Raw genomic sequence first — 12,364 nt, 5'->3', positions numbered from 1 at the left:
TTTTTTTTTTTATCTACTTAAAGGGATCTGGCTCTTCCTCTTGTCTTCAGAAGCACTGCTCCAAGCCTGACAGGTAATTCATTTGCTTTGCATGTAGCCAAGTGACAAAACATAAACACAGCCTCATCTTTTCTGGGTATCCTCCTTTCCAAGTAGTTGATTGATGCTGTGTGAGAAAATATGGAATTGTGCTTATTCTTCTTGTGATAAGTATTTGCCTCACTATTATCCAGTTAACACGCCACTGCTCTGTTATAAGGCCTGTCTGGTTTTTATAGCGATTTTTCTTTTCAGTACAAAAAAAAAAAAAAAAAAAAAACTTGCTGACTCAAACATGTATTCTCTTAGCTTTCAAAACCAGTTGACAAAGAGTCCTTAAAACATTCAGGGAAAATGTGTATTTTTGAAAAAATTATGCATGGTTTTTAAACTTTTTTGCACCCCCCCCCAAAAAAAAAAACCAAACAAACCTATTCCTTTTTCCCACAAAGTATGTAAGGTCCTCTACTATTTCCAACTAAACTCCAGATATCAGGTACCAAAGTTCATATAAAGGAAGTAACATGAGGACAAGGAGCATCTGAGTCCAGGTTTACACAGGCAGAGCTGCCCTTCAGGGCAGCTGCCTGCAGGCCGATAGGAACTGTATGCCCCATTGACTGTGTGATGCAAGACTTAGACTGCGAAGATCTTGACTTAGGGAAAAACCGGGTATCTTGCAATCCATGAAATACACCCTTAACACTGTGACTTTAAACAAATGTCTTGACTACTCCAAGCTTTAGTCTACTCTTCTGTAATGAGGGGTACTATCACCCACCTCATAGGGTTGGTCTCAATTTAGCACAGTGCCTTTTGTTCATTGTTAGCTATCATTACTTCAAGTATTGATAAGGCTCTTGGACGGCTCTTAAAAAAGTCTCTCCTGAGAGAATAGTTAAAATAATGATAAAAGTCAGGACCAGCAGTTGGCGTAATGGCTATGTTGCTGGACTCCCATGTAGTTGATCATAGTTCGAGTCCTGGACTCGGTGGCTTAAATTCATGCCGGGCACATGTATGTGCATGCCAAGATCCAGAGAGAAGAATGGAAGAGAAGGAACTGCAGTGTGGCCATCCCCCCTGGGGGGTGATTTCTTGCTTTCTGTCTCTGTGTCTTTCTCTGTCTTTCTAGCGAGCGCACACACTCTACAGCAAAAACCTCTCCAAAATAAAAAAAAAGATAAAAGTCATCCAGAGCCAGCCTTACTCTGAGCTCTGAGGACAAAGTACTCAAATTAAAGATGCAGGGGCTCCCTGGCAAAGTTAAATGATGACCCTGATGTACACACAGAAGAATTTGAGACCCAAGTGCCAGGTTCTCTGGTAGCTGACAAGCTATACTCAGTTTAACATATACCTACTAACCATGATTTCAAATAATTTAGGGGCAAGAAGATAATGACAAGAATAAATCCTTCTGACCTTGAGGCTCTTAAAGTTTCATTGGTCTGGATGTCAAAGAACAAGGGTAGAGATGATGAAGGAGGGATCTGGGAAGGAAGTTGGGAAGTTCAAAAGCAGAAGGTGAGGGAGTGGTGGTTGGCATTAGTAGAGTCCTTCATAAAACCAGAAGAAAGGGAGCCTACAGGTACCTTTTAGCCAGGGTGGAAGAAATAAAGCTTAAGAACCACCAATATGCAGATTGCATTGGAAAACACTAGCAATTTACTATTAAATCTGAGCCAGCAGATGGCATGGTGGTTAAGGTGCTGGACTCCCATATGGTCAACTGCAGTTTTAGTCCCTTTCCAGTGGCTTGAAAATCATGTCGGGTATGTGTGCATACATGCCCAAAATCTTAGGAGGAGAATGGAGGGAAGGGATTGAGGTTATGGCCCTCCCTCTAAGTGGGTGACTTCTCACTTTCCCTCTCTGTCTCTCTCCATAGAGAGCCCTTGCCCTATGGCAAAAAATAAAAAATAATAAATAAAATAGAGATAGCATTAAATCACTCAGGATTTTTTGAAACAGATACCCATTCGTTACTGCTCTTACTTGACAAAATTGAAACAGATACCCATTCGTTACTGCTCTTAATTTACAATGAGCAAAGCTCAGGAGCCTATGAAGTCATCTGTACCGCAGAAGATCAGGTGAGCAGCCAGTGGGGATAAACTCCACCTCTGGCATGGTAAGCCAAGGATGGAGGGATGGAGGGCTCACCCTCCAGGATGAAAGTCTATTTTTAGGTTGGAAAATGGTGTTGGTTTTTAATCTTTACATCTCAAAGTACCCACTACCTTGATTACTCTTAGGAAGCAAAATTAGATGGGTCAAGTCAAAAAAAGGAGTTACTGTCAGGTAGGAGAAACTGTCTCTAATGTCTTCATCAACTGGTGAGAGTGGCCTCCAATGTTTACTTGGTTCTTCTGATGTGGGAAATGTGAATGGCCTTCTAGTGAGGGCTACTTCTATTAAATGCCTGGGAATTAAAAAGTCACTTAAAACACCAATTTCAGCCAACTACAGAAGGCAGCCTCTTATACCCCAAGGCTTCCTCCTCCAAGAGCAGCCACAGTGTGCTCTCCAAAGAGACTAGACTTAGACTTCTGGTCAATCTGGGGAGTCCTCTGTTGCTGCATGGTCAGAAATAGCAACTCCACATTTGGGACTAGAAGTAGCTAGTCGCTCATTCAATCGATTGGTAATGTTCTGATAGACCAGGCAACTATTCTAGGTATTGCAGCTATAAATACTGTGTCCCTGATACTCTCAACTGGGTGAGGAATCAGGCCCAAGAGACTCGGGAGCAGGCTCTAGGCTCTTCTCTTGGTGAAGACAATTATGAAGAACAACTATGCCTTAAAGTCAGAAGAGAAGTGGTCCAAACAGAGTACACAGCACAAACATAAGTGGGTGGGAGTGGGAGATCTTGATAGGAGGAACTGGAAATGGCTCAGAGAGGGGACAACACAAATTGGCCAAGGACATAGGGCAGAGTGGCAATAGGGCCACGCCCAAGATCGTGGTGTGTAGATGACATACTGAGATGGGATTTCCCTGGAAAGGTAAGAGGCACCACCAAGACTAAACAATGTAATGGCATGGTAAGAATTCCATTTTGGAAAAATGGTCTTTTCCTTTTCTGAAGGGATGTGGAAGATAGACTGGAAGCAGAAAGACCAATGAAGAGGCTACTGCAATGGTTCAGTCTCTATTATTATTTTTTTTCTCAGTAAATGAGAAAGATGAGAGAAGAGAACTGTTCTCAACAAACAGTAGTAAACCTTTTTTTCTAGAGTTTTGGCAAGGTACTGGCCATTTTTTGCACCTTGTGGGGGAAAGTAATACCAAGAAGCTGTACTAAGAAAAGGAGAGAAGAAAGGAAGAAGGAAAAGATGAAGGGAAAGGGGGAAGGAAGAAGAGGGACAGAAAACAAGTTATACTAATTTAGAACTACATCTGAAAAGGAACTTTCTCTTTTTAAAAAAAATAAATATTTATTTAATTTTATCATTATTATCATTTTTTAATTTGCCACAGGGCATATGAGCTTGCCAGAGACAGGGAGAGAGAGGTAAAGTGAGAAAATACGCCACCAAGTCTGGGCCTCAAACCATGCTTGGCCATGTAGGAATCCAGCACCTCAACCTCCCCACTACCTGCTGGCCCCCTGAAAAAGAGCTTTCATAAAATAAAGCACTTTTATATCCTACTTTAATATATCTTAAATTGCGTAAATCAATCATCCTGGTGCTTAGAAATGCAGAACTCAAGGACAACAGCTAATAATAATAATAATAATAATAATAATAATAGTTCCTACCTGGGTGTATACCTAGTATTTATAATAATAAATGTGCTTATTATATATAATAATAATTTTTAAAACCTCCACTTAATTGGATTATTTGTGTAATTGGAAGTGTTGGTTAATCACAGTATTTGGCTATTGAACTTCTGCCACTTATGTTGAATGCAGGTGAATTATGAGCTTTCTCTGATGATTCAAGTTCTTATAGTGTCTCAAGGTCATTACTGGAAATAGGAGTGCCGGTAGGACAGCCCTGAAGATAGAAAAGAATTGGCATGAACAGTTAATACCTCTGTGTAGGTCAAGAAAAGGCTTTTTAACCTTATTTTGCTTATAAGACAAGAGTGAGAAAGCAGATACATGTGAGTGAACACACAAATAACACCAACATTTTGATTGAGGATTCTAGATGTTCTGGTTTTGGATTAGGTAAGAGTTCCTATTCACAATGATTTCAGTGTAAATGAATTCAAAGACAAAGGTATCTCAAAGGATTAAACTAACTGTCAGTAAGAAAACGACTGGAGGCCATCTGCAGTGGTACCAGAATGGGACCTACGTAGGAAAAGTCCTGGGTTCACATCCTGGGAGCTCTCCAAGCACACCAGGTATATGTACACCCATCACTGAGGGATGGCTAGGACTGGGGGTGGACTTCAGCTTGGAGACCCTGTTGTGTGTGCTTGTCTCATTCTGTGTCCTTCTTATGGAAGAAATAAGTAAACTTTTTTTTAAAAGTAAGAAAATAACTGAGTTTTTAGTCTTCAAGGTGGCTTCGGAAAAATCATCTAATATGTGGTTTTCTTTTTCCTGTATAAATTCAAAATTGTAATAATAACGAAATAGCTGATGTTCATGTAACACTTGACAATTCACTTTATGCATATATAATCTCATCTGATCAAATGCTAGTCACTATAGAGTCTAGAGACACTCCTGAATGTGAATGTATAAACAGGGTTCATCGTACCAACAGTGCCCACAGCACTGTTCCCAGTCCAGGATAATTCTAAATAAGGAGAGAAGAAAGAAAAATGACTTCACTATAAAATGCCTGAGGTGGGCCTAAATACAATTATTACGGGGAAGGGGAAGTTTCTTCTGAGCAACTGTGAGAGAGAAAAGTAGACTCTGGAAGTCCTGAGGGCTTTAGGGTACAATTTTGTCGATTACCAGTTCCAGAGCTAAATGAGATCCTAGAGTTCCAGAGGATTTATTCACACTTGTGCATGCATGTGCTTTGTGCACTAGTGATTTACTCCCAAGGAATCAATTATTCCACAAGAGTAATCCTAAAGGACTAAATGATCTTAACTACAATCACAAGAGCGAACTATTCAAGAGAGTGAAAATTCCCAATGATAGCCCCCCGCAAAAAGCCAGATTTGACCCAGCTTCTGAGGGACAAGGGGTAGTATCATAGACTGCAGAGCTGGAAGCCATACATTGATCACGGTTCAAATCCCCTGGTTGGCCTGAAACACACCAGGTATACACATGTGTGCCCAGAATCCTAGGGAGCTGGAGGAAGGGGATCACAGAATGGTCAGGCTTGGTGGAGGGTGCTTCTCTTTATTCCGCTCCCTCTCTTATCAGCACATGCACATTCTATCATGAACGAGGACACCAAAAAGGATTTGCCTACAGGAAAGTAAGCATAGGATTGGCCATTTACAGAAGTTTATGTCCTAAATAAAAGACCTGTTAACTATTTACTCACTTGAACTCAGCAGTTTATGCATACAGAAGCAGACCTTAGCACAGTTTGCAAAGGGAACAAACTAATACTTCTGCCACTCACTAACAGCTACCTCAGTCTGAAACCCATGCTGCCCTCAGCAAGCAAGCCCAGTCCACAGGAGACCAAAGGAACATTCATGAAGACCAGGCGAGGGAGAGGGGCAGCGCCTGCTCACTTTTTGGCCTCTTGAAAGGCAATATTCACTCATTCAACAAGTGGTGAGGTGCCTAGTATGCATGTGGCTATCTCTTAGGCATAGGCCATGGTTGACAAAGAACATGAAAAGTGAAATAGAAGGATGGTATCCTCCAAACACTTCAAAAAAAGTTTTAAAATACATTTTAAAAATCAGAATTACCTAGATATATTCCATACTTTTTCATCTGACTGTTTGGCCTGACAGATCAAAAGTCCCAAACCATCTTACAAACAATAAAATGTAAAATCTTATTAGGAAAGAAATAATATTCTTTAAGCACACTTGGGGCTAAATTCTATATGCTCTACATCTTAAAAATAAACAAACAAAAATCCTTAATTTTAAAAGGCTAAACAAGGGGCCAGATGGTAGTGCAACAGTAATGCAATGCTCTGTGATTCGGGGCTCAGATGGGACGGTTCCAGGTCTGCACCCCAAGGTCTCCCTGCAACAGGCACATAATCTAGGCTGGCTGAGGCTGGGGGAGGATCATGGTGTGGAGACCCTGTTGAGGGTGTCTCTCTCTCTCTCATAAAAGAAGTACATTTTTTTATAAGCTAAATAAGTATGTAGAAATATCAATAACGGGGGGAACAGCAGACGGCATAAAGGTTACATCGCTGGACTCCCACGTAGTTTACCGTAGCTTGAGTCGCGGACCCGGCGGCTTAAACTCATGCTGGGGGGCGTGTGTGTGTGAGTGTGTGCCCAAAAATCCCAGAGGAAAATGGAGGAGAGGGCATTGCGGCGTGGCCATCTCCTCTGGGAGGTGATTTCCCACTTCCTGTCTCTCTGTCTCTCCAGCAAGCGCATGTACCCTATTGCAAAAATCTCTCTAAAAAAATTAAAATAAAATAAAAAATGGTTTTCTCTGGGTAGAGGGCTCGGAATGATTCTTTTTCATCTTGCATGTATCTATACTTTATATAATGGGCTATGTAGACTTTGATAATCAGAGCGAGAAAAGTACTCTCAATTTAAAACTGGCATGATACATAAAATGCAACTGATTAGATTAAATGCAGGTAATTACTTAGCCATGAAATTGCCCTGCCCAATTAAATAAGCAGTCATTACTGTAAGTGTGTGCTTTGAAGTGGATATTCGTAGATAAACTCTAGCACAGCTTTTCATTTTGGGGAATAAAAGCATGGATGTATTGCAGACAGTACTAGCTACCATTCAGGCAGCTGCACTTACCAAGTTCTTATTTTTATTTCCAACGTTTTGTTTCACAATAAAGAAAACCAAAGAGAGCTGCTTTCACCAGTCTTTAAAGTTTGATATCTAAAAGCATTTTTCCCTTTATGAAGAATATAATAAAGTCAAGATTTCAAATTCCTGGCTCCATTTAACTTTAGGTGAAGAGTTTTCTTTTCTTTTTCCTTTTTTCTTTTTTAATTTTTAAGACAAGGTTATGATGCTCCTACCTCAGCCCCCAGTAGGGACAACAGTTCATTTCTTTTTCAGACAGGGTCTCCTTATGTTGCTCAGGCAAGCCTCTACCTCACATTCCTCCTGCTTCAGCCTCCCCCAAGTTGCAGAGATTACAGGTCCACACCATTGTACCTGGTGCTTTGGTTGGACCAGGAATCAAACCTGGGCCTGCCATGTGGTTCTGGCCTATAGAGCACAGTTTCTCAGCAGTGTGAGCAACTGAGGCTGGGCAAAGTTATTATTTTACGTCATCTTCTAATGCCATGGTCCACCGGGGATAGATGTGGTTGAACCTGAGATTGTGAAGTTTGTATTTTGGGTCTACATCTGAAAGATGTTGCCCCAGTCACCCCCTTCAGCACAGTCGTGTGTGTGTGTGTGTGTGTGTGTGTGTGTGTGTGTGTGAAAGAGAGACAGAGATAGAGAAAGAGAGAAAAAAAACAGAAAAATAGTGTAGACAACCACCCTTCACTATCCTCCCAGCCCGGGGGCTCTACAATCAGCATTTCTTTCCCACTCCCACATATTCTTCTGGAATCCTCAGGAAAGGAGGAACACTCCTCTTTAGCCCCTGTCCCTAGTAAGCAGTGGTACTTAGCCCATAGTAGGACCTTACACAGGAAATGTTGAATACATGAAACTGGAAAACCACCATAAAACAGAATCCTCTCAGCTAATTGGTGACACCACATTTTTTCTCTAATCTAGATACCTAACACATGACTTTCAAGAATAATTTTATTCCCAAATTGGAGAGAACTAAACAATGAGCCTTGTAAATGTAAAATCCTGACATGGAAGAATTTTTTGTTTGTTTGTTTGATTTAAGTTGTCAGAGGTCATGAGTGCTCACCGGAAAGAGAAAGCTAAAGGAACAAGAGAGAAGGGGAGAAATCATTCCCCAATAAAGCGTGGTCTCACCACAATCCCCTCTCTATTTCTCCATCCTGTTGAGGTGTTGGGTGTGTGCACATGTGTGCCTAACATGTTTTTCAAGCCACTGGGGTTGGGAGGCTGGGATGCAAGAGTCATGTGAGAGCCAGATCCCTTAAAGGGTAGGCCATGGGTCTAGCTTCCCGGTAACAAGGCACATTTGGACAATGGTGGCAGAGCTCTGTCTTAAAGTTTCCTCATAATCGTTTCAACTCCATGGGTAGGATATTGAATACATGTTCTGCTACACATGCTTTCAGGCAAGGTATGCAACCACTAACATACCAGCTTCTATTTTTAGTCTGAAATGTTTTACGTTTCACTTTGATTAATTATATCAAGTTGTCATCGGTCTGTCCCTAAACAGCATGTAATTACAGTTATATCACCCACATATAGTTAGTTCTCTTCTTATTTAAGGAGAAAAAGAATGGACATGGCTATTATATAGAACTCCTTAGCCACATGTCTGAAGCAAGTCATTTACTTAACAGAATATTTAACATCTGTCAAAAACCCTTGTCCCCTGTGCATACGGGTGACTCATGTTTCTTTTCAAGATTTAATTTTCTTTTTATGACTAAGAGGGGGGAAACGGTGCAGGAAGACAATGCTTTTTTTTGGGTACATAACCTGTCTTAAATAAGATAGTATTTCAAAGATTTCTATTTTACCCTATTTAAATGTTTCCTCACATTTGTTGGCTAAGTTCTCATTTGGTAATCTACAGTTTTTAAAAGTTTTGACACAATAAGCCTGAATCAAAGGGAAAAGCTGAAAGAGTCTTCTCTTCTTAAAAAAAGTCAATGAATACCATAAAAATAAACAGAATTTGGGAACAGAACATCTCTCCCAACATCAGCTCCAAAACATAAAATCAAACATTTCCATTAGCAAACAGAGTTAGCACCTTGCTATGTGTTAAAGCCCCACTTATTCTGGATATCGCCTGCTAATGTGTTTCTGGAGCTGAATGATTTTCAGAATTTGACATCTGAAACGTTTGTGGCTTTTCATCTGAGCAAAGAAAACAGTGATAATGGACATCTTCCAGCTGCATACCTTCATGACATTCAATAGGTTTTATTTGGATTAACAAATGCAATTGTTTTCAGAATTCAAAGGGGAGGGAAGTAAAACTGACGTGTATACTTTTATGCCATCACATTTTGAACTTTGGGCCTTTGCACTACAATTACAGTTTTGAAAAACAGCAAAAATAAACAACAGATTCAAGTCTTGCCAGATCCTAATTTACTCACCAATAGGATTTACGGGTGACTTATGATTTGCAATGAATTGAAATAGAAATAGTAAAAAATGTGAACAGGGACTAGATGCCAAACATAATGGCATCTGCAGCATCCTCACGCAGAATCTTCGTGAAGGCCTTGGAACTGTAAAATCTTACTGATCTGATTTCTTGGTGTAACAGCTCATCTATAAATGATGTCTGAAATGAAATGCATTCAAGTTTTCCACAAGTTCATTCATAATCACAGAACATATGGGGGAGTCTTCAAAAAGTTCATGCAAAATGAATACTGTGAAAAAACTATGCATCCATTTCCAAAACTTTTTGCACCAAAATAAACTTGTACTTGAGTTCCATTTTTCCAAAAACTCTGAAGTCCCCTTGTATGCTTTCACCTACAACGTAGCAACCATAAATGGACAATTGGTATCATATGGTTAGCAAAATAAAATGCTAACTTATCAGTAAGAAATTCTTCAGCCATTCTAAGATTTCAGGAAATTTCCTTCAGACTTAAAACTTCTACTTATATTTATGATTCAGCTGCATGAGTTACCGCCAAATTTTTAAATGCCTGCAAAACCCCTGTCCGTTAAGGACATATTCACCAAACCATGCTCTTGGGTAAGGGTGATTAATAGTCACTTTCTGTTTAATTCAATCATGTAAAATTCAGGTGGGGAAATGAGAAAGGGAGAATATCCACTTCTTTTCTGGTGCTTTACATTATCTTTACTAGTTACAACAAACTTTGCTTAAATCCTGAGAATTTAGCTATATGTCCTCTATTTATTCTCTACCCTGAAGTTCAACACTGGCCACTGGATCTAAGTAATCATGTAGGGTACTTTCATTTTAGCAAGTTTGCCATTGCAGATTTATTTTGAAATTAGATAACTTGTGGTAGTTTTATCCATGTCATCCAATCAAACTTTGCAAATCTTTCAATCTCACATGTTCATATACACAAATGCAGTCTGGCTGGTATAATTCAGACTGCCCCTTCCATTTCTCCCCCGTCCATCCTGTCTCCTTCCCGGCACCACTGGGTCACTCCCAGACTCCAGATTCAAAGTTGGGAGATTTCTGGCTACACTAGACCCTCACTGAGGATATACCTGGACTCTGTTCCCAGCTATTTATCACTCTCCCAGTGGGGACTGGTAGGTAAACTCACCTCTCAAAAGAGGGAGAAAATAGAGCTAGACCACGGCCCATCTCTGAGGGTCATTTTTCTGTAGTTCAAAAGGCACAAATTTTACAGAAAAATAAATTGCTTCTGCCAAATTTTCAAATAATTTTTTATTTTAATGTCATCAGACCATACTCTTTACCTTCCCAGATAGTAACAATTTTTTTAAAGAGGACAATTTTCCGTTTCATCTCTTTCTTTTCTTTTTTTTTCTTGTGTGTGTGGCAGCTGCTGTTTGATCTGTTCATTGGCTCTGATTTGTTTCATGTTTCAGCCAAAGATTAAAACTGCTCTGTAATTCTAAGCAGATGGGCCTGGGAGTCCAACCCTATAATTATACCTTCTCTCTTTCGCCCTCCAACTGCAAGCCTTCCATCCTGACTTTTAAACTTCTGGGATCACTGAGGCTCAGAGTACACCTTGGCAACCAGGCAGGTCTGGCCCAACCAAACGCAGTTCACAAGGCCTGTGGAGCTATGTGAGCAGCCCACCCTGGGCAGGACTACAAAGAAAACAGCAGGCAGAAGTTTGTGGGTTAACAGCTCTTCTCTTTTCTTGATCCTCTGAGGGGTCCACAACCTGGTTTCCAGTCCTGGCTGTGATGCATTGCAGCTAAAGCCAGCTGCAGGTTTGGGGTGCCGGTGGTGGGTGTTTAGGAAGGAGAGCCATGAGGTCACTGTGAAATGTCAGGTGTCTGACCATTGGGGGCAGTTTGCTCAAGACACCTGAATCAGCAGTGTGTGCTGCCATGGCCTGTCGTGATTACCAGTACCCACCTGCCACAAAACCAGCCTTGTCCTCTCCAATGCAAGTCTGCCTTACTTTTCTCCGTGAAGTTTTTGGAACCCTTTTACAGCTCTGATGTTCTATGGCTAAAGGTTTACTACAGCCTTTAAGAAAATGTGGTACGTGAAGCACAGAAAAAAATGATCAAGGTGAAGCAAAAGCATCAGGGAAGGCTTCAAGTTCGGTGGATCTTCCGAGACTGGTTGAAACTGGTTTTAATGATCACATCTTAGCTACTAGGAGTCCCCATTCTGCACCCTGAGAGCTGATCAAGCCGCTTGGGAGTGAACCCAACGCTACGGCTTCCATGAGGAGTCTAAGTTCATGCATACCGCAAACAGTGGTCCGCAGACTGCAGACACCCACCCCGAGATGTTTCTTCCCCCAAATGATCAGTTTCTCTTTACAGGCTAGTAAAACTTGGCGCACACCAAGAGCTCCCCCTGCGCTCTGACACCGTGGACGCAGGGTCACAACGCCTGCGACTTCACGTCCGTCTACAATTGGAAAACAGAGTAAGTTTTCCCCAGGACATGATGCCGTGGATTTGGGAGATAAAAGATGTGTGAGAGGTCTGAGCCCTCCCAGAAAGCACTTACCAGCGCCAAAACAGCTCTGGGTGCCTCGGAGGCAAAGGGGCTCCGAGCCGTTCTCCCCACAGGGAGCAGGCGGGCGCAGGGTTCTTCTCGGACCCGCGGGCTCAGCGGACAGTGTAGACTGCAGCGATCCCGATCCGGCTCCCGAGGGTCGCGCACTCCCTCCCTGCGGCTCCGAGCGCTCAGCGCTTCGCGCCCCCCAACCCCTAGAACTCACCGTGAAGCAGGAGGGCCGGGAACAGGTATCTGAGCAGGAGGCGGCACAGACAGGACATTTCCAGTCCTCCTCGGGCTCTCGGCTCTCGCCCTCGTTCCGGTCCCCGGCGGCTCTACGGTTTGGTGTGCGCTCTGCCCTCCCGCTCCGGCCTGGGGCCAAGCGAGCGCCCCTCGACCACAGCGCGCGGCGGCCGGCCCAGGCCCGGGCTTCAG

General features: G+C 42.0%; 1 protein-coding gene across 1 annotated transcript in view; it reads right to left on the bottom strand.

Annotated features, from left to right (window-relative positions):
* Positions 1-12,355, bottom strand: part of APCDD1 (APC down-regulated 1) — a 44,200-nt gene extending 31,845 nt beyond the window's left edge. Inside the window, exon 1 of the mRNA XM_006164033.3 lies at positions 12,153-12,355. Coding sequence (XP_006164095.1) covers positions 12,153-12,210 — 58 coding nt within the window. The 5' untranslated portion in view covers positions 12,211-12,355. The remainder of the gene's footprint in view (positions 1-12,152) is intronic.
* Between the last annotated feature and the right edge of the window lie 9 nt (positions 12,356-12,364).

Source organism: Tupaia chinensis, unplaced genomic scaffold (assembly GCF_000334495.1).
Source record: "Tupaia chinensis unplaced genomic scaffold, TupChi_1.0 Scaffold143584_1, whole genome shotgun sequence".
NCBI classification, from domain to species: Eukaryota; Metazoa; Chordata; class Mammalia; order Scandentia; family Tupaiidae; genus Tupaia; species Tupaia belangeri.
This window is presented reverse-complemented; position numbering and strand designations above follow the sequence as displayed.